General features: G+C 53.5%; 8 protein-coding genes across 8 annotated transcripts; 3 read left to right on the top strand and 5 right to left on the bottom strand.

Annotated features, from left to right (window-relative positions):
* Positions 1–361: 361 nt before the first annotated feature.
* Positions 362–1,498, bottom strand: B0H64DRAFT_414801 (methyltransferase domain-containing protein; the record flags this gene model as incomplete). Its single annotated transcript, XM_062805059.1, has 1 exon — positions 362–1,498. One exon carries the CDS (start codon positions 1,496–1,498, stop codon positions 362–364), a length of 1,137 nt encoding a protein of 378 aa, XP_062664730.1.
* A 482-nt stretch (positions 1,499–1,980) lies between these two features.
* On the top strand, positions 1,981–3,440 carry B0H64DRAFT_471173 (Alpha/Beta hydrolase protein). Its single transcript, XM_062807866.1, has 2 exons — positions 1,981–2,480; positions 2,563–3,440. Exons 1-2 carry the CDS (start codon positions 2,111–2,113, stop codon positions 3,291–3,293), a joined length of 1,101 nt encoding a protein of 366 aa, XP_062664729.1. The 5' UTR covers positions 1,981–2,110; the 3' UTR covers positions 3,294–3,440.
* Positions 3,441–3,554: 114 nt separating this feature from the next.
* On the bottom strand, positions 3,555–5,601 carry B0H64DRAFT_471172 (cytochrome P450 monooxygenase; the record flags this gene model as incomplete). The annotated part of the gene is made up of 3 exons (XM_062807865.1): positions 4,447–5,601; positions 3,758–4,386; positions 3,555–3,594 (listed from the first exon to the last, which is right to left on the bottom strand). Exons 1-3 carry the CDS (start codon positions 5,497–5,499, stop codon positions 3,555–3,557), a joined length of 1,722 nt encoding a protein of 573 aa, XP_062664728.1. The 5' UTR covers positions 5,500–5,601.
* Positions 5,602–5,825: 224 nt separating this feature from the next.
* B0H64DRAFT_429127 (2-nitropropane dioxygenase) lies at positions 5,826–7,836 on the top strand. The gene is made up of 7 exons (XM_062805883.1): positions 5,826–6,082; positions 6,153–6,223; positions 6,316–6,396; positions 6,453–6,700; positions 6,810–7,013; positions 7,068–7,289; positions 7,357–7,836. Exons 1-7 carry the CDS (start codon positions 5,971–5,973, stop codon positions 7,508–7,510), a joined length of 1,092 nt encoding a protein of 363 aa, XP_062664727.1. The 5' UTR covers positions 5,826–5,970; the 3' UTR covers positions 7,511–7,836.
* A 6-nt stretch (positions 7,837–7,842) lies between these two features.
* Positions 7,843–10,001, bottom strand: B0H64DRAFT_422000 (cytochrome P450; the record flags this gene model as incomplete). The annotated part of the gene is made up of 8 exons (XM_062805548.1): positions 7,843–8,178; positions 8,254–8,671; positions 8,729–8,897; positions 8,954–9,287; positions 9,474–9,576; positions 9,642–9,728; positions 9,790–9,834; positions 9,914–10,001. The coding sequence occupies 8 exons, from the start codon at positions 9,999–10,001 to the stop codon at positions 7,980–7,982; spliced, it is 1,443 nt and encodes a 480-aa protein (XP_062664726.1). The 3' UTR covers positions 7,843–7,979.
* Positions 10,002–10,491: 490 nt separating this feature from the next.
* Positions 10,492–12,139, bottom strand: B0H64DRAFT_421999 (hydroxymethylglutaryl-CoA synthase; the record flags this gene model as incomplete). Its single annotated transcript, XM_062805547.1, has 5 exons — positions 10,492–10,629; positions 10,688–11,211; positions 11,257–11,832; positions 11,911–12,013; positions 12,083–12,139. 5 exons carry the CDS (start codon positions 12,137–12,139, stop codon positions 10,492–10,494), a joined length of 1,398 nt encoding a protein of 465 aa, XP_062664725.1.
* A 461-nt stretch (positions 12,140–12,600) lies between these two features.
* On the top strand, positions 12,601–14,467 carry B0H64DRAFT_353075 (cytochrome P450 monooxygenase). Its single transcript, XM_062801504.1, has 2 exons — positions 12,601–13,017; positions 13,098–14,467. The coding sequence occupies exons 1-2, from the start codon at positions 12,748–12,750 to the stop codon at positions 14,367–14,369; spliced, it is 1,542 nt and encodes a 513-aa protein (XP_062664724.1). The 5' UTR covers positions 12,601–12,747; the 3' UTR covers positions 14,370–14,467.
* A 430-nt stretch (positions 14,468–14,897) lies between these two features.
* B0H64DRAFT_449905 (beta-ketoacyl synthase domain-containing protein) lies at positions 14,898–22,490 on the bottom strand (the record flags this gene model as incomplete). The annotated part of the gene is made up of 5 exons (XM_062807106.1): positions 14,898–15,853; positions 15,922–16,402; positions 16,458–16,798; positions 16,862–21,246; positions 21,311–22,490. 5 exons carry the CDS (start codon positions 22,488–22,490, stop codon positions 14,990–14,992), a joined length of 7,251 nt encoding a protein of 2,416 aa, XP_062664723.1. The 3' UTR covers positions 14,898–14,989.
* Positions 22,491–23,252: the final 762 nt, after the last annotated feature.

The raw sequence follows: 23,252 nt of genomic DNA, 5'->3' as shown, positions 1-23,252 counted from the left end.
ATCTAGTTTATTACCCAACTAGAACAGAGGCCTTTGTTGTGCTTTTTATTCGCGTATGCTCACTGTGTGACTGGCATCAGACCCTCCCTGCCTAAATCTAGCCAACCATTGACTTCACCGCAATCTGTATTCCGTAGTTTTTAGGGTGTGATCTTGTCAGCGGTTCGTACTCCCCTTATACGGTGAACACATCACCACCTGGGGTATTCACTGAGTGACAGGACGAGGCAGCGAGCTGGCCGCGACGCAGCAAGTTCAAAGCAGTTCCCATTAACCAATCCCATCTTATGGCTTCGCTCAATTCTTGTTCTACCTCACACGGTGTACCTCATCTCCGTCTGTGATCTGCATAAACAAGAATCTACTCCGGGTCAGTAGCCATGCCCAGGATCAGACTTTGCAGCTTTGCTTCCGGGCGGGATCCGTCGGTCCAGTCCGTGTGACCGTATCCAGCCGCTTCCAACATCTTTGCCCAAGCCTGTGGTGATTGCAAAGCGTGCTGTCGGCCGTCATTGAATCGCCACCAGCCCTCAAACAGACCGAAAACCACGTCAGCCCATGACATTTGCGTTGTTAACTCGTGGAAGATAAGAAACCCATCTGGACGCAGAATCTTGTGGATGTTCTTTAACGAAGACGGGACGTCTGCCGTCGCATGGATGACGTTGGAGCCCAGGACGACGTGTTGGCTGCTTTGCAGTGCCCGTGGCGGTGCCTTCTCAATATCGAGGACCTGGAACTCGACGAATGGGTACCCCTTGAAAGTCAAGGACGCCTGCGCCACCAAGCTCGAACTGATGTCGGTCATGGTGTATACCGTGGAAACGCCCAGACGAGCCAAAGCCGGTAATAGTACTGAGGTTGTTCCGCCTGTCCCGGCTCCTATTTCAAGGATTCGCAAAGGCTGGCCTCGCACTGACCAGCCGCTGACCACCTCTTGGATAAAAGCTTCCAACGGCCGCAGAAGGCTGCTTGTCGCGTCTGAAGTAGCATAGAGCTTGTCCAAGAGCGAACGATTTTCCGGGGATTCAAAGAGCAACTCCACGGGATTGACCTCGCCGGAGAGGCATTTGCCGTAGCTCTGCCCGACCGCTTGCATGAGCTTGATCTCGGCATCCTGGGCAGGTCTGTCGCGCAGTAGGCCCTCCAACTGGGAACCAACGTCGCCGTCAGGACAAGGTTTCGAAGTGCGAGTCAGGAGATTGCCGTCGTCTACGATCAAGCCCGCTTTACTCTCCAAGATGCGATATATATGCTCCACCAGTTTATTGTGCTCTGCCACGGGCTGGACACGTTCAAGCTTCGTTCCGGGTGCTGCCGAACGAATTGCGCAACCCAGCTCCTCGAGGGCATTGCAAAAGATTGCAACCGCGATCTCCTCGGATCTCGGAAGGAACTCAGCGGAGTAGCTGTCGAAATTGTTCGCAACAATGAACTGATCGGTGCGGTTTTTGATATCGGAGAAAGCATCCAAGACAGCGTATGCATCTAAAGACATGATGAATGTGACGTTTCGAAGAATCAGATGATCGTAGTAGCTACAGTAACGACAATGCAAGTTGGTTGGACCCTCGAAAGGAAAGTTGGCGAACCGCTGCTTGACAAATCGTAGACACATGTACTGGATGCGGTGCATTACAAGCATGACGATGGTCATAGCAATTAGAGTAAGCGAGGTCAAATGTAGTAAGTTTCATATTAATACTACGTCGTTATCACAGCGTAAGCAGAACGTCCGCATCGACAGGCTGTTATGGCTGTTAGCTTAACTACCTAGGTAGGTATGTACCTCGGTATGTAGATTATTTGTCAAACCGCCGATTATTACCTACATTGGGGGGCCAATACCTGGCAGGACAGAGATTATGTCGGAACCAAAACGGAAACTGGCGAACAATTAGGCTAGGAGTGCACGTAATATTACTAGAACATGTAAGCGCGTAAGACTCGTGCTTCCTGCAAGTGCCCGCCAGAATACGTGGTAAGGTAACAACAAGTTGGCGACCCATTTTGGCTGGCATGGACTTTCCACCCTTTTGCTTTTCCTCGCAATGTAACACGAAGCCATCCAGGCCACGGAAAGGTCAACCCTTCAACTTCAGACAGCAGGATGCCAGGTCCATACTCATTCCAGCCCGAGGGCCGAATTGGAGATGCAACACTCTCTCCTGCGACGGATCCACGTTTCAATCCCAAGTTGGTAAAGGCCCTGGCGACACAAGGATGGGAGAACAACCTGCCGATTGGCATCGCCGACGAGAACTCGCCCTTGGAGCAACTGACCAAGGAAATGAGAGCCCAGCACTACGGTTTTTCAGAAGGCTTCGCCGCGATACCAAACTACTTGGCAAAGGACGTTAACGAACCACCAGTCGACCGTAAAACACACGTCGCGCAGGGGGTAGACGGGAATCATGTCAAGTTGTATGTGTTTCGGAAGTCTGGGACCGAGGACCAGGTTCTGCCGTGTGTTGTCTACAGTGAGTAGTACTGCTTGCAACCATTTCGATAAGAATAAAAAGAAAGAAAAAAAAGAGGCTCAAAAGCTGACTTCGGTGGCAGTACATGGCGGAGGCATGACGACTCTTGATACGTTGCGACCTGGCAATGTTCGCTGGCTTACCGACCTCGCCCAACAAGGTGTAGTGTCCATCGCCATTGATTTCAGAAATGCCTGGTCGGAAACCGAATACAATCCCTTCCCGGCAGGGTTGAACGATTGTGCAGCAGCTGTCAGGTACATCGCGTCACACAAGGACGAGCTCGGCATCGGCAAGATCACCCTGGAGGGTGAGAGCGGTGGCGCGAATCTTTGTCTCGCAACGGCGCTGAAAGCAAACCAGGAGGGCTGGATCAAGGACATCGATGGCGTCTATGCCTACTCGCCAAATGTCTGCAACGTGTACGGCTGGCCTGCTGAAAGAATAGCGAGAGAATTTCCGAGCCGGCTTGCAAACGATGGATACATGTTCGATACCGCAGGTGCGGGCGCCATGCAAAGCTATTATGCACCAAATATCCAGGACCGGACCCATCCGATAGCTTTTCCATACTATGCGACTGTGGAGATGTGTCGAGGCTTGCCGCCGCACATCATCAGGGTTGACGAGCTCGATCCGCTGAGGGACGAGGGGATTGCGTATTATCGAAAGCTGTGTTCAGCAGGGGTGGACGCTGTTGGAAGCGTCAACCTAGGAGTGACGCATGGAAGCATGGTGTTATTTAGACGGGCCATTTCCGAGCTGCATAGTGCTGGTATGCGGGAAATTGTTGGATTTGCAAAGAGTTTGTAGCTAAGGGACGGCACCCAAGGGGGTTGCTGTGCGGTAGCTGACTGCCTTGGTATATTACTTGTGTTGGCGCCGATCAATGGGTCTGGAGGAACATGCTCTCACTTCTCAGTATCCCTTGAGCTCCCAAATCCAGCCTCTCGGATTTCCGGTTACCCTTTTCTTGCTGAAACCAGCTTCCCCTCCTTTCCTGCACCCCCCTTGGAAATTAGGATTAGTGACGGTTGTAGGCCGGCGCCTCCCCTGGATGGAAAAAACTCGGCGCTAATAGAGGACAACGTCCTTGCCCAGCTCGTACATGTAACTTGCGGGTCGTCACCAGCAATTGTATATCGGCAACGGCAATTCTTGATGTGTACCTCTTAATATAGAAATTATCAAGACCAGACTTCCCATTCAACTAGGTACTGGACCCAATCTCCTGTAAGCATACATAGCATGTGTTCGGCCTGTTTGTCGCCACTAACTTGGAGCTGTAATCCGACAATCTCTTCGGACAGGGCAACAGCTCAAAGTTCCACACGAGCAGCGCAAACAAGATCCTCATGTTCAGATACGCCAGCCTTTTTCCAAAGCATGCTCGGACACCCAGACCAAAAGCCAGTTGCGGTCCGGCTCCGGGATCGAACCTGTTGTCCTTGATCCAGCGTTCAGGTTTGAACAAAGCCATATCATTCACATCCCACTGTTTCCATTTTTCTCCTTGCATGCCACGAATGCTCTCATGACGACGCGCCTCGTCGATATCGAAACCGGGCTCCATCATGCTTGGTCCCATCGTCAGGCATGCAACGTTTGTCTTTTTAGGGATGCGATGACCGAGCAGCTCTGTGTCGACAGTGGCTTGGCGATCAACAATCGGCGTCGTACCGCCGCAGCGATGGATCTCTTCAAGAGTGGCTTCAAGATAGGGCACATGGGTCCCAACAATCTCTTCGACCGTTGGGTTTCGGCCATCCACGACTGCATCCGCGAACGACTCTCGCAACGCTGTCCGTAGACGCGCTGCTACTCGAGGGTTGTCAGTCAGGAGCTTGACACCCCATGACATGGCCGTGCTGGTTGTATCAGTTCCGGCGAATACAAAGCCGCACACCTGCCACAAGCGGTCAGTCCCGAACGCAGGCCAGGCAATATCCAGTGCTTAGGTACGTACTTCGTCCATCATGACTTTGGATAGGTATTGAGGCTCCCGGCCCTCCTTCTCGGCAAGGCTCTTCTCACGCAGGACCATATACTGGACTGCCGACTTGGCCGTGTCGTCGCTTCTGCTCTCCTTCAGTTGCTCGACTGCATATTTGATCTCGGCCAAGATGTATGCGTCTCTCAGCCGGAGTGCACGGGCATTACGTGGCTTTTGCAAGATATAAGACCAGGTCCAGCTCGGCTTCGGGCTCCCTTGAATCTCGGCGATGAGTGAGAATAGGGTGTCGAGCGCATTGAGCACAGGGCTGAGTGTCGTATGGGGAAACATGACGGGCTCTTCCGGGTCGTCCGGCATGATCATGTCCAGGCTTTTCGACTTCAACGCTTCGATATCAGGACGGGTCGCGGTATCCCGGAACCTGTTCCCGAAGCAGAAAGACATCACAGCATCCATTGTCATTCGACGGAGACTTTCTGATGCCTCGAAGGCCCTTCCGTCGGCCAGTCTTGATTCAAGGCCCCACAACTCAACCAGGGAGAGGGCATGCTGATATATCTCGGGAGCCGCAACGCTGTGCAACCACGAGGGAAGCATGAGGTCTTTGATGAGAAGACGTTGAGCTTTCCAAGCCGCATTGGTCTTCATGGCCATATGGTGTTCGGGCATCAAGCCCAAAATCATATCGGCCATGTCGTCAGAGCGGTCAAAGTCGTTGCGACGCATCAACGCCTGGGTTTCTCGGAAGTCTGCAAGGACAAGGAGCGGTTGTTTGAAAGGTTTGATGAAGATTTGTATGAGCGGTGCGTCTAATGATTTGGCTACCGATTGGCAGTACGTGGCGAAGGTTCCTCCATGTTTAAAATGCTCCAAATACGCTTGGCCGTCGCCGAAGAGTTTGTTGGCCGAGTCTTTGTTGTAGGGAATCCCTGGGATTGGTTTGGGAAGAGCTAGTAAATACAAGCGAAATAAACAAGCTATGGTGATGACCGAGATGAAGAGCGCCGAGATTGGGATTGGCGAATGCTGGCGCGCGTACTCGAGCATCATGGACAGCTGCGCCATGGATGCCCCCTGTTCCGAAAAGGGAAGTACTTGGAATGGGATGCCTTGGAATGGGAGTTCCAAGACGAAACAACGTTGTCTTGATATTTCCCCATTAGACGCTGACGGCAAAAGACTGTACATGTAGTTACAAGTTTTATCGCAGGTCGTTTGCTTCTCTGGGTCACTCGCTTGCTTACCATATGGGTCGTTCGCTTACATGGGTCGCTGGCTTACTTGGTTCGCGAGTTGATTTGGGTCGTGCGCTTATGAAATACGTTACCATACATCCGTACAGTCCACACATCGAACGGTTCAGAACGAGAGGTGTGTAAAATGACGGCTCGATCATATTGTTCGGCCTCCCCTAGTTTCAAACACCTCTTCGGCACGTAGTCTCCCTCCTCTGCCTACTATCAACACGTCTCCAGTCGTCGTCTCTTGTGCTTTATTCACTTTTTATAGACACAAAACTTGACACACCCTTCGAACATGTCGTTGCCAACGCCTTTGACTCGATTGCTCGGCATGAAGCATCCGATAATCTCGGCCGGAATGTACATTGCCGGCGGCCCAGAGCTTGTGGCTGCTGTGAGCAACGCTGGTGAGGTCAATTATAAAACCCCAAATGTTAGTTGCTACCGCCCTTGGCCGCGTCACTAAGCTGGTAATAGGGGGGCTGGGTGTCATCGGCGGACTTTACTTCACGCCAGATGAACTCAGAACAACCATTCAAGAAGTAACGGTAAAGCAGGCTCAGTCCACTCCCATACCCGAGCTGAATCGGAGCCCGTCATGATGGACCGCATGTCCTTTCTGACATGTCATATTCGGCAGACTCGACTGAAAGACCCGACACTTCCATTCGGCGTGAACCTTCTCTTGCCCCAAGTCGGCGGATCAGCGCGAAAGACAAACGTCAGAGGTCCCTAAAGGATTCGGTGAAAGGCGCTATAGTCTCTAACAGCTCGCAGTGGGACTACACTAAAGGCAAGCTTGACGAGCTCATTGATATCGTTATTGGCAGCGGCGCCAGGCTATTTGTTTCGGCTGTTGGCGTTGCGCCCAAAGATGTCGTTGACAAGCTGCATGCCAATGGCATCTTTTACATGAATTTGGTTGGCCACCCGAAGCACGTCGCTAAAGCATGTGCCGCTGGTGCCGACATCATATGTGCCCAGGGATCAGAAGCCGGTGGCCATATCGGCGAGATACCAACCAGGTGCGTCCGTCATGCCTTTCATCTTTCTTTCGAACGGTACAACATCCAGGAAGCCGGGTCCTGATGGCATTGTTGTTGAATGCACACAACACTGATAACATATTTGCAGTGTCCTGTTGCCCGCTTGCGCTGATCTGGTGAAAAAGTACAAATCGCCCTTGACGGGGCAGCCAGTACAGCTCGTTGCTGGCGGAGGCATTTGCGACGGCCGGGGAATTGCTGCATCCTTTATGTATGGAGCTTCTGCCGTCTGGATAGGTACGAGGTTCGTCACTGCCAAAGAGTCAAGCGCTCTTGAAGAATCGAAGCGCCTGTAGGTCAAACCCATTACTTCTCCTTCGTCATCTGCGTTGACTCTGGACATCAGGATTGTCGAGGCAGGTTTCGATAGTACCATTGTCTCGACCATTTGGACGGGACGACCACTGCGCGCGGCGGCTACCGGCTACATCCGAAACTGGGAACATGATCGTAAGAATGAGCTCCAGAAGCTGCTGTCGACTGGTATTATACCTATGGACCACGAGGTCGAGGCGTTTCGCGACGTTGGCGGTCTCCCTGAAGACGTAGCGAAGCAGTCCGCGATGAGGTATATGCCCAATATCTGGCACCCAGATCTTGCGGTATTGCTAACCTCCTTCGTTCCTCAATACCAGACCCATGGGTATGGCATCTGGCCTAATTAACAAAGGGGGACAATCTGCGGCTGAAATTATCAAAGACATGGTGGCAGAAGCGGTCGAGCGTCTCAGCGGGGGATGTAGCGTTCTGGAGAAATTGGACTGTCAAGAGCCCCTAGTACCTAATTGAGAAACACTAGCTAAGCCAGCCGGGATCAGCTCAAGACAAGCCTCACCTAGATCCTTCGAGTCAAGACAGCTCTGAACGCTGGCTTGGGTTCCTTGACTTGGCAGGGAAAGGGTCTTCACGTTGTAGTTAGAGCAGCGACATATATGTGCAGGCAAAGCGCAATTCAAGGCCGCTCATGGAACGGTGTAAACCACGGGTTAGTGGCTGAGCAAAGATGTCGCGAAGTGTATGTGGTGGATAGCCGTATGCAGTGTTCTTACAAAACCCATAGGGGCCACAGAAGTTTTCAACAACATGAGGTCTCTCCAAGAGAGAACTCGGCTAGTGAGATGTCAGTTGCGCCGAGTCCGGATTTATTAGGCTTTTGTGACTCGCGGTAAACGCTACCTAGGTACCTATGCTACGTCCTAAAAAGACCGAACCGTCATATTCTTATTTATCCCTCCCGCATGCTGGGCCAAGTGACAGTTTAGTCGCGGATCCTTACGCGCAGTCCCATGCTTCCCTTCATCGGCAACGGTGTGATGTAGTCACTGGCTGCATCAATGTCCCTTGCACGGATTGTATCGTAAAGCTCCAGAGTTGGGCCCTGTTGTCCCCTGTACACATCATACTTCATAAATATCGTGGCCAAAGCAGCCGATAGCTCACGCCGAGCCAGTGTTATTCTAGGAGTCCAAGCCCATGGTCAGTGACTTGCGTTAATGTACCTCTTTTGGCTCGAGAGATGGGAAGTTGCTTACCCTACGCAGCCCCTCGTTCCTCGAGAGAAGCCCATAAAGGCTTTTGATATTTCAGGATTATCGATCCACCGCTCAGGGACAAACTCGTACGGATCTTGGAACACGCTCCCGTTCATATGGCTTGTCAGAGGCGATATACCGTAAACTGTCCCCGGTGGGACGACATACTCGACCCCTCGTGCCCTGTCCGCATATACGATTGCGTCATCGGGACAGACGCGTACTTGGCGGTGCATTGCGCCAGGATGTAAGCGGATGGTTTCGGTGATGACCGCATCCATGTACCGAAGTTTATCGAGCTGTTGAAACGTTGGAACTGGACGACCATCACTCACCACCGCGGCAAGCTCGTCCTTGACCTTTTGTAAAATCTCCGGCTTTTCCAATAGATGAAAGATTGCCGACGTGAGCGTGTGCGCTTTGGGTACAGGATTAGCACTCTGCTCAGAGGCAACCCGATCGGTAGGATTCTCACCAGTTGTGCCTTCGCCGGCGAACACAATCAATTGCGCCTCGTTTGCCAACCTCTCGTCAGTCTTATCTTCCACCGGCAGAGAGCTATCCAGTATGCCTCCAAAAATGGTGTTCTTTGCCCGCTCCGGATTGTTGGAATTTCTAATCTCCCTGACTTTCTCTATCCACCACTATATGTGCAATGTCAGCAACAGAATCAAGGTAACAAAACATGGTAGCCCGTTACCTCTCTGCGGTCCACAAACTCGGTCATGTCTGGGTTGAGATACTTGAAGAGCCATCCAGGCACCGAGGTCGCGATGGTGAGAAGCCATGGAAAAGCGCCAAAGAGGTGCGTCATGCTGTTGAACGCCTCTCCTGCTCGGAAGTACGGTTGTCCATAGTCAGGCTGATCCATAAAAGAGAAGGAATCGCCAAAGGCATAAAGGGTAATGATGTCGCTCGCGCACGCTTTGAACATGTGATGTAGTTCGACCACTTCGGATTGCGTGCCGGACTTTTGCATCCGAACGAGCATCTTGTCCATGTACTCTTGGATGATGGGCTCCAACCGGCGAACGCTCGCACCCGAGAAGAAGGAGTTCAGAGCATTTCGACGTCGTCGATGGACATGATGCTCTGCAGTGGCAACGATAGACCCAGGGGCTGGCAAAGACGGTACAGCTCATTAGCAACTGCAAACTGAAAGGAACCCACCTACAAGTATTGGTACTTGAAACTTACTTCCAGCCCTCGCTGCAGCATACCCAGGCCTGTCGATCTTTCTCTTGCCCAGGCTCGGAAAAAGCACATCGTTGAAGTTCGGATCTTCAAAATGCACCTCATTCGGAGTGATGCGCACGATCGGGCCTATGGCCTTGTGTAAGCAGATGGCAACCCATCTCCCCTCTCCTCTCGCGGTGGAAAGTCCTGACCATACTTGGCATGCATCCTATCGATCATGCGAAAGTACTGCCCGCCCTTGTAAACTTCATAGTACGTCTCGTACCAGTACGTTATTGCTAGGACAGGGTCACAATTCAGCATCCATCCTAGTGCTGGTGGAGTCGGGTATGGGCCTACCAGCGAGTTTGGGTCCTGGGATTCGAGAGAGCGGAGATAGATATGCTGCGAAAGGTTTAGGTTAATACACCAAGATCACGAAATTCCAAACTCCTCTTCTAGTGGAGAACTTTTCAACGCTTACCGCGATAGAGAGCCAGGAATAACCAATATACAAGTGCCGCTGCACCGGACAGTTGAATAAAGTCCAGTAAGCTGTGTTGTTGAAACATGACCTCTTGAGTGGCAGAAGAGGGCCACGGCATCGCCATTGTATCGATCCACACGATAACTCGGGCGGATATACAATGAAAGCTCTCGGGGCAGCCTTCAAGTTATCAAAGGGAGACTGCGCGGGGTGCAGGCAACTCGCACGTTGAGTGAGTGTTCATGGATGCGGTAAGCATTATAGGCCGTTTATCTTCCCCGGCCGGATATGCTTACCATGGAACACGCTTACATGTACAGTCAGCGCGCACAATGACAATCACTTCACCATTCAGACCTTAGACACACCATCTTTTGCTAGCTGCGATATACATCCATGACCATATTGCAGTGTGATAGTGTATACTCTGAGTTTTCAAGACGTCTGCTGATAAATACCTAGGTACCTACCTACCTACCTAGGTACCTAATCAACAGACAAGCAAATTACCCATGTCTAAAAGACATCAATCGTGGCAAATATGAAGTCGCTAATGGGCCAAAAGTAGCGCGCAACTATTCTTTGACCCTATAAGTCCTCCTGAACTTCTTGTCAACGTGAGTGAGGTAATATGTGCCCTTGGAGAGACCAGCTACGCTCCCAATGGGCTGGTAAGGGCTTTGCTGGTGAGCAAATGCTCGAAGGCGGCATGTCTAGACAAGCGACATAAGTACCTGGCGTTTCCATGCAGATGTTTGGGTTCAAACTTACTTGGTCGTATACGGAAGGAGACACAACTCGCCTCGCGCTCAGTCTCTTATGCAAGTCGAGCTTGTTCCGCATGTCCTCGGTGCTCCCTACTACCCGCAAGCTGAACATGGTACTGGCAAGCCCGCTGCCATAGCTAAACATGCCAACGCGCTTGCCCTCTAGCTGATGGCTCGGGACAAGGGCCAACAGACTGCACAGGCCCGCGTAGAGACTCCCACAGTACATGTTGCCACACTCGGTCGAGACATGCCTCGACGGATCCACCCGATGCTTGAAGCGTTCCTGCGACAGGGCCATGAAGGTCTTTTCAATTGTCTTGTCGCTGAGACTAGACGCATAACGCATGGATCCGAGCTCTGCAGGAATGGCCTGGAAGAGCTTGTTGTCCGCATGAGACAAGAAGTCGTTGTAGAACAAGCGAGCGTATGACTTGGCCACTAATTTGCAGGTCGGGGCGTGGAAACACATATAGTCGAACTCGTCGGCAGGCAAACTCTGGCGAATCTGGTGGCCATTGACACCACCTGTCTTGACACCACCTGTCTTGACACCACCTGTCTTGACACCACCTGTCTTGACACCCTCTCCAACTGCGTCGTCGCCTGAACTTGCCGTCTTGGAACGCTCCAGATAAGCTTTATAGCACGCATCGAGCGCTTCCGTGTAGCAGTTCAATGACAAGTGGCCGTCGACGTAGGGATACTCGACCGAAAAGTTGGGCTTGTAGAAGTCGTACGCATGGCGAACATAGGAACCTCGCATACCGGGCTCGAGAGCCAGGGGCGCGTCAGGGCCTACTAGCATGGCCACACAGCCCGCACCGCCGGTTGGCCTTGCGTTGCCCTCTGCGTACAGTGCAATATCCCCCGCGACAACGATGGCGTCTCTGCCGTCCCAGGCGCGGGACTCTACCCAATTGACAGCGTTGAAGAGCGCGTTCGTTCCGCCGTAGCAAGCGTTGACGGTATCCACGCCTTCGATGTTCGTGTTGCAGTGTTCAAAAAGCTGCATGAGGACAGACTTGACCGACTTGGACTTGTCGACCATGGATTCCGTGCCCACTTCAAGTCGGCCGATGGATCGTGGATCGATCTTGTACTTGCGGAGGAGCCCTGACACGGCAGTGAGGGCGATTGAGTTGATGTCTTGACTGTAATCTCAGCGTCCGAGTCTCAAATTTGGGAGCAATTCCCCGCCAACTACATGTAGGTAGCATAGCATACCTTCTCTGTCGTCACAGAAACTCATTCTCGTTTGTCCCAAGCCAATGGTGTATTTGCCTTTGCTGAAGCCATCGTACCTCTCGAGCTCTTCCTGGTCGACGCACTGCGTCACGGAACATCAGCAACGAACCTTGCTCCACCGGTGTTGGTTGTTTCATGTCTGGGTACGGACCTGGGCAGGAAAGTAGAGCTCAATGGCCCGGATACCAACATTTACAGGCCGTGCCATGATAATCCGGACTGGTCGAATGTATGGACGGTTTCCAGTTTGTGGAGAATGTTGATCGAAAGGTCGTACGAGGCTGCAAACTTGAGACTGTTCCGAGGTTGCACTTCTGACCCGAATTCTGAGAATAGAAAGATGGGCATATTTTGAGAGAGAATGCCCATCCGTGTCGAGCAGACTCGAGCTTGGTGATTACCTCGGAAGGAGGGTGAATGCATTTCGCCATGTGCGCCAAGATCCCCTTCATGTCAACATCTACATATGTAAGCCGTAGAGGCCTTCCTTCATAATGGTAAACGAAATGAGAAGCTGAAATCACGGCCGTCGTTCTACCTGTACGTTTCGACAAGGTTACATGTAGCTTACATTCATGACAATAACACGTAGCTTACATACGATGTATGTACCTCGTCCCCGAGGATGCGGGGGCTTACATTACAGATATTATTATGCGTGGGGGACATGGAGTGGCTTACGGATCAGGTTAGGTACCCCCCTACATACCTTACCTAGGTAAGCATGTCAAGATGATACAAGATGTACCCCAAATCGTGCTTTAGTCGTCAAGTCCACAGTCCACTGTGCTGGCAATTGAGCTTTCGCCGCCCGCCATGTCGCGTCAAACAGCATACCAAGCGCTCTATCGCGTTACCGTAGCCTATCTGCCATTCGTGGTGGCTGCTATGATAATCGCCGTCGCCTTTCATCTGAAGAAGCAGTCAGACGCAGAACGACCTTTGAAAGGCTTCCCCCTTGTCGGTCTCGAAGAGGAGGGCCTAAGCCCGAAAGAAGCATGGATGAAGCACGGCCACAGGGTCATGGTAAAGGGCCTGACAGAACATAAGGGTGCCTTTCAAGTCATGACTGGCACAGGTCCAAAGGTAAGAAAACATCATCCGGGAGCGTACGAGAATAGACTGTGAGTGCAGGACACCTAGATACTGACAGGCACCTCCCCCAGATCATGCTACCAAATCGCTTCACGGAGGAGTTCCGAAAAAATGACATGGCAAACTTGATCCAAACCCAAACTCGGGATAATTTTGCGGGCTGGCCTGGATTCGACGGCATGACGTTCCTTAGCAAGCATGAGCGAGTCGTGGTCGACGCAGTCCGCATCAACCTCACCCAGTCCATGGGAGCTGTGACGGACTCTTTGGTCGATGAAACGAGGCTGGCGACTCCGGAACTTTTCGGCCAGGATAAGGAGTGGCAGACCATCCCCATCAAGTCACGGATAGGTTCCTTCGTCTCTCGCCTTTCCTCGAGGGTCTTTCTTGGCCCCAAGCTCTGTCGCGATTCGGAATGGCTCGAGATCGCACAGAGCCATACTGTCAATCTGTTCCAAGCATCCATGGCAATGCGCGAGGGCCCCAGCCTACGGCGACTGCTATCGTTTTGGTTCAACCCATTGTATAAGCGGCTTCGCAGCCAAGCTCACGCCGCACGTCGGATATTAAAGCCACTCATCGAAACGCGCAAGGCGGAGGTGCGGAAGGCGCTTGCGGCGGGAGAGAAGCCCGAGAAGGTGGCAGATTTGATCGGTTGGATGGTGGCTCAAGCGCAGGCGAGCGACATCGACTATGCGGCAGGCCAACTAGGCATGAGCGTTGTTGGCATTCACACAACGACCGAGGCTCTCGCAGAGGCTCTCGTCGACCTGTGCCAACACCCATCGCTTTTCCAGCCTCTGCGGGAGGAGATTGTGCGAGAGCTGAAAGATCAGGGGTGGACACGCACGACCCTGCATAGGATGAGATTGATGGACAGTTTCCTCAAGGAGTCCCAGCGCCTGCACCCGGCTTCTGCAGCTTCGGTCAACCGGTACCTGTACGCAGATGTGAAACTCTCGGACGGCACGGTACTGCCCAAGGGATCTCGCATCTGGATTGCAGGGCGCTTCGACGACCCAGAACTGTACCCGGAGCCGGACAAGCTTGATGCTTATCGTTTTCTGAACTTGCGATCCGAAGCCGGAAAGTCCAATACTTGGCAACACACGTCGATGACTCCCGAGCACCTGGGATTTGGCTATGGGGATCACGGGTGTCCAGGGCGCTTCTTCGCGAGCAACGAGTTGAAGATTGCACTCTCCTTCTTGTTGTTGAACTACGACTGGAAGTTGCCTGATGTCCCAGACAACCAGACCTTTATCCATTTTGGGGTCGGTAATCTACTGAGCCCCTTGTGTCGCCTGAGCTATCGCCGGAGAAGTGCGGAAATCGAACTGTAATTCATTGATCATTTCATAAAGCGGTGGAGAGATGAAAAGGGGCGGCGCTGGCTTAGAATGCATATACGTTAGTTAGTTGGTCACTTTTTAATTTCTAGCTCCGTTCTGCTTCTTGGGAGAGCAGCCCATCGCCTGTCAGATGCTGTTTACAAGCAGAAGGACATACCTTTGTGGAGCAGCCAACAGAATAGGTTGTAGTAAGAAAGTGCCTACCTAAGCTTTGCTTGCTTGTATTTTTACTGCATGAAAACTTCCCATGTAAACTACTGCGGTCGGGAACCACGGGGCTTCACTGCGTTGGAAGCACTGCGGGTCAGCCACTGCTTCCACCAGTACCTATGTTAGATCACGTCCATACCTTAATCTTGGCCCCTGAGCGGATGGCTTGCATGTGTCTGTTGGGACGTTCGCTGCGGTCACAGCAGTTAGACATTGTCCCACCGCTTCAGGCCAGCATAAGATGTATGTACCAGAATCGCAAGATATTTGCAAATCTAAAAGAGGTGGGAGCATACTAGTAAATGCAAACCTAGGTATTCATGGTAAAGCTATCATATCTCATGGCATTCCAGTGTCTCCAACGCCCAGAACACCAAATCATGTAGGCCATATTGAGCGCACTACTCCAACAATTTTGACACAATCTTCTCCACCAGAGCCAGGATAGACGCAGCGTTGACAATGTCCAGAGTGCTCAGCGTAACATCGAGCTTATTCCGTACCCAGTTCCGCAGCTCCACGCCCGACAGCGAATCGAGCCCGTATGACATGGGCGACTTGCCCGGCTCCAGCTCCACGGCATCGCCGAGACGCAAGATGCGCGAAAACTGCAAGCAAATGACTTGGGTGCACGCTTTGGTCAGGGTGGCCGCGTCCGCGCCCGACTTGTGCAGCGACTGGAGAGTGCGAATCCCTTGGTCGATGTCGTCGCCGCCGCTGCTCCCGTCGGCGCCCGCTTCGCGGCCAGCACCGCGGAAGGACCACAAATGGCTAAACCGGGGGTTGAGCGAAGTGTCGGATCCATCTTGCGGGTAGGGATACGCAATCCCCGTCACCAGCTGAGCGCGGCTCTCCTTGTTGAGCGGAGCGTGTGCGTCTTGCTGCAGAACGGAGTAGGCGAAGATGCGGCGCAACAGCCCTTCGTTGATGGGGATCCAGTGGGCTCTGTTGATCTTGGCGTCCAGACCCGTCTCGTCTTCGGCTACGTAGCCAACGTCTTCGATCAGGCCGAGGTCGACCGAGTTGGCACACAGGCCCTGGCGTTGCCGCCAGTGGGCGAAGGCATCGAGAAATGTGTTGGCGGCTGCATAATTGGCCTGGCCCACTCGACCTGCAACGCCCGACGTGCTTGAGAGCATGGTGAAGAAGTCCAGAGGTTGCTTCAGCAGCTCTTGGGTTGCATTGTGCAAGTTCCAGGTGCCCTCGACCTTGGCATAGATGGTGTTCCGGTACTGGTCCTTGGTCATGGACTCGTAGCTTGTATCCTGCGCACAGGGTGTTAGAAGTCGATATACGCAAACCAGGCCCACTGCCAGATGTGCTTGAAACTTACATTCAGCGCCATGGCTCCTTGGACAATTCCACCAAGCCTTGGGAAGGTATTCTGCACCAAGCCTCTCACAAACTCCATGTTTCCAACGTCCCCCTTGGCCTCCGTCACCCGGCACCCATATGACATGCAGTCTCGCACGATCTTGGCCGATGCCTCATCGCTGATACCGCTGCGATTGCTAACGACGATGTGTCGAGCGCCATGCTGCGCCATGTGCACAGCTAACGTGCTGCAGAGGCCCTTCAGACCGCCCACAATGAGATATGAGACATCCGGCGACAGCTTCAGCTTGCCGACGGCTGGCCGTGTGGGCACGATGACTTCGGTGTCGTTCTTATTCGTTATCACGATCTTGCCGATATGACGTCCGGTCCGAATGTAGGCCAGGGCTGCGGGCACATCTTCAAAGCCGTAAGTGGTGACCGGGTGGATCGGTCTGATGTGGCCTGCGTTGATCAGAATGAAGAGTTCAGTCAGGAGTCTATACAGCTTGCGTTAGCGATGGCTTTCCCAGGATGCGATAGCGAGAGGCCAACCTTGCTACTATCGGCTCGTTAAAGTGCTTGGTGTAGGAGAGGTCAACGGCCCGGAAGGAGCAGTTCCTATCGAAGGGTTCCATGGCCAGAGTATTTCGGCTCACAATATCTCTCTTGCCGATCTCGACCATTACACCTCCATCGGCCAGGATTCTCCAAGAAGTATCAAGCAGTTCTCCAATCAGAGAGTTAACAATGGCATCGACACCGCGGCCGTTGGTTTCCTGCATGATTTCGCTTGCGAATTTCGTATTTCGAGAAGAGAACATACGGCTCCTTGGGATACCGTATTCCCGTTCCAAGAACTGGCGCTTCTCCTCGGTGCCGACGGTCACGTAGATCTGAGATTGGCGGCACGCGTTAATTGCCCGGACTCATCAGTTTTGGATGTAGCTTGGACTTACCTCGGCCTTTTTGTGCCGAGCGAGCTCGATACATGCGATGCCGATGCCTCCAGTTGCCGAGTGTATCAGGACAGACTGGCCCTCTTGCAAGCCTGCCAAGTGATACAAAGCGTAGAGAGATGTCAGATACACACATGGAATGGTCGCGGCATCCTCGTAACTCATCGTGTCGGGGATGATGTGGCAGCGGTCAACGTGAACTCTGATCCGGTTTGCGTGGCTGCCCTGCTTCAGCATGCACACTCGATCGCCGACGTGAAACTTCTTCACCGCTGGCCCGAGTCGCCGGACAACACCAGCACACTCGTAACCAAGGCTATATTCGTTGTCCGGAACGATGCCCATCGTAACGGCAACGTCTTTAAAGTTGACACCGACAGCCATAATTTCGACTTCAATATGGTCTTCCAGGATGGCAGGCTCTTCTGCTTCCGTCTCGCACCAGGTCAAGCCCTCGAGTGTTCCCAGCCGCTCAGCTCTGAGCTGGACCTGCACCGTATTGGCGTGGAATGGCTTCGGAACGACCGGCAATCCTTCGGTCTCTGCACGTTTGAACTCGTTGACTGGCACATCGGGGATGACTCTCTGAATGTGCAGGATGCCTTCGCGCTCCATGATCTCGCTTTCCGTGAGTGTACCTTGGCTCATCAATCGGAGCACGTTGTCCACGGCGAACTCCATTCCGCGGCCCGTGCTGGACTGTACATCGAGGATGGTGAGGTTGGCGGCCTGGTCTTCTCGGCGAGCTACCCGGAACAAACCATAAACCAGGGCGTGATCTGGATCGGTGGCGGAGGACTGCGCTCCCTTGGTAACCCAGAGCAGCGGCTTGCCGGAGCTGACCAGCGCCTTGATGGCATTCCACTGATTTTCATTGGCATATCGGAGCAAGGGCCTTGTCAATTCATCCAACACCAGGGCCATCTCACCTTCTCCGAGCCCTTGGAATGGAGCTGTACGCTCCTCCACGAGCCATCCTGCTGACTCGAGGCTGGATCGAAGCGAGGTCGTCAGAGCCGAATTGCCGCCATCGCTCAGACAAGGGACCACAACTTTTCGCGGGCTGGCGGATTTGCCCTGTTGCGACCCGATCGGTGTTACGAGATAGGCCGATCGTCCGTCTTCAGTGATGTCGCCGAGCTCAATGGGAGCCGCAGCAGCGTTGTTAAGCTTGAGAAGTTCATAGCTAGAAGCGGAAGCGGCTGAATCGACGGAACTGGAAACCCTTCCGTCATCTGACCCAGAAGATCCTGAAGGTGTACCCGCCGACGCCGTTTGCGAGGTTTCGGTGCTGGTGACATGCTCGGATCCTTCGGGTTCGTCTGTGTTTGCAGCCTGCTCTGCCATTGCCTTGTTCTCTTCGCTTGCACGCACTACAAGTGTGCAGGCATCGGATGACAAGAGGGGGAGAACATTGCGCAGGATATCCTCGGCTGCGGATGTCTTGGAAAGCTTGATCAAGGCCAGGTCGTAAGACTCTGGATATTGCATGCCGAGAGCCTGTTCGTCGGGGCGGATGAGGGAGAAGGCACTGTTTTCCTTCCCTTCATGCTTGGCCGAGACGCTTGCTAAAGGTTTGCTGCTTGATGCACCGAAGTGGTAGTGGGCGTAAGCTTGTCTGTATGCCGCATCGCCGGAATCAAACCACATGCACGACGTATCGTCCTCGTCGAGATTGACCTCCAGCACTCTCAAGGCAGGCCTCTTGTACGCAACGAGGTCGATGACTCTGTTGAGCCGATCGCCTGATGTCGCAGGGTCAATATGTAACATCTGGGCCTGCGTCAGGAGCGAGACATCCGGAGCCCAGGTGATCTGGTCAAACGTGTGAGGATCCGGAGAGGGAGGCACGTCCAGCTTTATGTAATGGAGACCTGTGATGCGGACCATCAAGGCGCCGCTCTGGGAGTCGAAGATGGAACTACTGGCGACCCAGCTTTTATCCTGTTCTGGCCGGCCTCGTCCCGAGTATACCGAGGAGGCATCCGCAATAGCATGACTGACGTGAGTCGGGACCTTATTGATAATGACCTCGTCAACAATCGTCGGGATCATGACATCTCGGACATTGACAATATCTCCTTCCATATTGGCCGGGATTGGCGTTTGAAAGCAGCCATCCAACGCCGCTGGATGAACCGGGTAGTAAGACTGAGGCGAATGCGCCGACGCTGGCGGCTCCATTGTCAGGAGCACACGGCACGCACGTACGCCATTGGTCGATTCGACCTGGAGCATTCGCTTGAAGACGGGCCCGAAGCCCATGCCGATATCGCGAGTAGCCTTGTACCAGCGCTCGACTGGTACGGCGGACTTGGGGGGCGCGAGGTTTTGAGAAACGTCGTTGACGACGTCTTGGGTCCGGATCAGGCCGAAGCAATGTTCCACAGTGACAGCGGCCTCGGAGCTCGACGAAATGCGGAACTCGTGCCAGTCATCGCTGCCGGGGACTTTGTTCAGCGTGAGCATCATGCGGACGTCTCTGTTGTCCTCAACCACCATGGCTCGCTGGAAGCGCACATTGCGGAAGCAATAGGCGAGCTCGTTGGGGCTCGCCGGATACTCCTCGGGGTCTAGTGCACGGAGCTTCTGGAAGAGAGCCTCTACGGCTATGGTCAAGTAACCGGCCGCGGGCATAATGGCATCGCCTCCCATCTTGTGCTGCATGATCCACGGTACGTTGCTAGCGTTGAGTCGATTGCGCCAGACCGGAGTGTGCCAAGGGGTACTGAGTACTTTGCTGCCCAGGAGATCGTGGACAGGAAATTTCCTGAATCGCCAGTCCTTACTGGCGGCGCTCTCGTGCCAATATTTGACGCTATGATTCCACGAGTAGTTTGGCAGGTCCACGATGGTTCGTACAGTAGTGTCACTGTACCGGTTGACGACCGCAAGGTCAACGTTGCCGCCGGTGGCAAAGAGGTGGCCGGCAACGTCGAACAACGACTTGCTGGCGTTGGCGCCACGACTCCAAGCAGTGCAGTATGACACGTGGCTTGCATTGGGCAGGGACTTCAAAAGTTGCGAAACAGGGCCTGCCAGAGCACCAGAAGGCCCAATTTCGATCAGGATGTCTGGGGAGTCCTGCTTGATCATCTCCCCGAGTGCGGCATCAAACCGGACAGGGGAGGTCATGTTGGTTTTCCAGTACGTCGATCCCGTTGTTGTCTCGTTCCTCAAGCCGGACACCGAGGAGAACATGGCTATGCCAGACTGAGAGCCATCTTGGCGCCCAAATTGCTCATCGCCGTCGAGGAGCTTCTGGTAACCGTCAGCTGCAGCGGCCATGAATGGGGTGTGGTACGCCATGTCGACCAACAAAGCCCTTGCAAAGTGGCCCGCAGCCTTGACCTCCTCATTGATAGAGTTGAGCGCAGAGAGTCTGCCCGAGAGCGTGAGACTGCTGGGGCTGTTGTAGCACGCAATAAATGCATCGCCGCGGTGCTTCTCTAGGAATGGCGCCGCGACCTCAGCGCTGATACCAACAGCAAGCATGCCGACATCTCGCTCCATCTGATCGCTGATGTTTTTGGCCGCTTGGCCACGGTAAAAGGCACACTTTATGCAATCGCTGCGTGACATCCAACCGGCGGCATAGGCTGCGGCGCCTTCGCCGGATGAATGGCCCAGGACGGAGCTCGGTTTGATCCCCCAGGATCTCAGCACATCCACAAGACACAGCTGAAGCGCAGCGACAAGTGGTTGCGCCATGTCGGGTTGGCGCACATGTTCGGCAGAGCGAGGCTCCGTCAGCTCGGAGACGAGAGACCACTCTGGTGGATTGGGTAGCGATTGAAGAACCCTGTCCAAGTCTTCCAGCGTGTTACGAACCCATGGAACAGCATCTACGAGAGCCTTGCCCATTCGAGGCCATTGGGCTCCTTGGCCGGTGAACAGAAAGCCAACTTTCGGTGCCTTGGGGCTCTTCTTCGCCATGGTGAAATGATTCTCGTGTAGATCTGTGGTCCGCGTGGATACAAAGGCTCGGTGGAACAATGGCGAACGACGCTCGGAGAGGGTATATGCCAGATCCGCGAGGTCGACCTTCACGTTGGGGTTGAGTAGATGAGCGCAAAATGCCCGAATGTTGGCGCTGAGGCTGGCGCTGTCGTTTGCAGACAGGACGAGAGTATACATCTGAGTCGCCCTATCGTCGTCGTCGTTGTCGTCGTCGTCGTTGTCGTCGTCGTCCAGCATGAAGCCCCCGTCTGTATCGCAATATGAAGATACATGGTTTAAGCGGTCTTCTGCCTTGGCAGCCTCGACTATGATATGGGCATTGGAGCCGCCGATGCCGAAAGAGTTGACAGACGCTCTCCGTAGATTCTCTGTGGGCCATGGGATTGATGTGCGTGTAGCCCTCATCTTGCTCCCAGCGAAGTCAACTATAGAATACGTGTGAGCAGGGTCCCTCTCCACAGCAATCAAATACCAGTCGTGTCAACTCACTTTTGGGGCTGGGGTTTATGAATGTGGGATTGCCGGGAATCATGCCGTTCTCAATGGCCAGCACGGCCTTGATGAGACCTGTCAAGCCAGCAGCCGGCTCAGAGTGGCCAACGTTGCTCTTGACGGATCCTATGATCAAGGGATTTTCGGTAGGTCGGGTCGCCGAGAAGACAGACGCAACGCCCTGACTCTCTGCGGCGTCCCCTGCTTGCGTTGCTGTCCCATGGAACTCAAAAAAGGCCGTCTTGTTGAAGTCGGTGATACCAGCATTCGCGTAGGCAGCTCGAATGGCCATCGCTTGAGCATCTGCGCTGGGGCTGGCAATGCCCATCGTCCGTCCGTTATGGTTCGAAGCTGTACCGAGAATCACGCCACGGATAGGGTCCCGATCGCGAATGGCATCCGAAAGTCTCTTGACAATGGCTGTGTTGACCGCCTCGGCCTTGACGTAGCCGTCAGCAGCGGCATCAAAGGTATGGCATAGAGCCGTAGGCGAGTGCGCCCCGCCGATTCCGCCGGCATCAATCAGGTGCTCGGGGCTCATGTAAACATTGGCGGCGGCCACGATGCCCATGTTAATTGATCCCATCCGCAGAGCTTGACAGGCGAGATCCAGGCCGACCAGGCTGCTAGAGCAGGCTGTGTCAAGTGTGACGCTGGGTCCGTGAATGTTGAGGAAGTGGCTTATACGGTTGGCCAGGATGGTGCGTGCAATTCCCAGGCCGTGTCCAGGTGCTCGGTCTTCCGGGTCTCGAGCACCCATATCTGCATAATCTGAGGCATAGTTTCCGACATAGCAGCCAACAGACTGGCCGTTGATTTTATCAAGGGGGATGCCAGCATTCTCCAAGCCTTCGTAGACCACCTCGAGCATCTGCCTCTGCGCAGGATCCATAGCCGTAGCCTCGGCTGCCGGCAGCTCAAAGAAGGTGGCATCAAAGTCGGCCAGGTCAATATCCTTGAGAAACATGCCGCCCGGTTGGCGCATGGTCCTTGGCTTCAGCGACCCGTCGTAATGGGCGGCATGGTTGAATCTTGACTCGGGAACCTTGTTGTATGCGATCTCGCCTTGTTTCAAAAACTCCCAGAACTTGTGTGGCGAGTAGTTGCCACCCGGGAGGCGGCATGCAAAGCCTACAATGGCGATAGGCTCCCGGTTGCCGTATGCTGGTTCGGCCATGTTGTCTAGGTAGGTAGAATATAAACTCAACGTACAGTGTGTTCAGTGTTGATGGAGTAGTGCATACATCAGTGTCAAGGAAGGACCTGCCATCAATTCAAGGGCACAAGTAGTGTAATGAGTCTTTTCAACGCGGGTAGTGAGTCGGCCACCAGTCTACGGCCCCGCGGTCGACTGTAGGATGCGGCCGGTTGACGCTGACATGGTGCAAATAGTAATAATATGATTATCTGAACACGGTTGACAGTTGTAATATTGAGCGCTCGGGCAGCAACCCGCCGCCGATCGTGGGTGGATTGTGAGAGTCTGCCAAGGAGTGCAGATGTAAAGCAAGCACGGATGGGCCGTAAGCCTCCCGGCGAGTCTTTTTCTTATCAACTGATGATGTATTACGAACTCGTGGTTGCTTATTGTGGCCAGTCAGATCTGGGCAAAGGGCCACTCCCCCTCGGCTGGTAAAAGGTAAGGAGGTACCTAGGTCTGCAGCTTACATCACAATTCTATGGTGCCCTCAACTACCGATACCAGTCAGTGCAAACATACCTACTTGATACGATTTCCCGCAATGCGGTGGTAGTAATCGTAGTCCCCGGAGACGCCAGGCTGTGTTCAATTATCTATCTTGTGATCCTCCTTTTCAAGTTCGCCTAGATCTGTTAAACACTCATCAGGGAAACTAAGATTGGGCTCTCTCGACTAAATAAAGTGTGGGGGGGGAAGGATGGCGTTTAAGGTTGAGGTTAGGTAGTTACCAGGTACCTA

Source organism: Chaetomium fimeti (genome assembly GCF_033439085.1).
Source record: "Chaetomium fimeti strain CBS 168.71 chromosome Unknown B0H64scaffold_1, whole genome shotgun sequence".
Taxonomy (NCBI): Eukaryota; Fungi; Ascomycota; class Sordariomycetes; order Sordariales; family Chaetomiaceae; genus Chaetomium; species Chaetomium fimeti.
This window is presented reverse-complemented; position numbering and strand designations above follow the sequence as displayed.

Bases quoted from the DNA above. Each gene is read 5' to 3' on its own strand.
- B0H64DRAFT_429127 (XM_062805883.1), top strand. From the start codon at position 5,971: ATGTCGTTGCCAACGCCTTTGACTCGATTGCTCGGCATGAAGCATCCG. The intron at 6,083-6,152 runs GTGAGGTCAATT...AGCTGGTAATAG, and splicing joins GGCTGCTGTGAGCAACGCTG to GGGGGCTGGGTGTCATCGGC. The intron at 6,397-6,452 runs GTCAGAGGTCCC...AACAGCTCGCAG, and splicing joins GATCAGCGCGAAAGACAAAC to TGGGACTACACTAAAGGCAA.
- B0H64DRAFT_353075 (XM_062801504.1), top strand. From the start codon at position 12,748: ATGTCGCGTCAAACAGCATACCAAGCGCTCTATCGCGTTACCGTAGCC. The intron at 13,018-13,097 runs GTAAGAAAACAT...CACCTCCCCCAG, and splicing joins TGACTGGCACAGGTCCAAAG to ATCATGCTACCAAATCGCTT.
- B0H64DRAFT_471173 (XM_062807866.1), top strand. From the start codon at position 2,111: ATGCCAGGTCCATACTCATTCCAGCCCGAGGGCCGAATTGGAGATGCA. The intron at 2,481-2,562 runs GTGAGTAGTACT...CTTCGGTGGCAG, and splicing joins TCTGCCGTGTGTTGTCTACA to TACATGGCGGAGGCATGACG.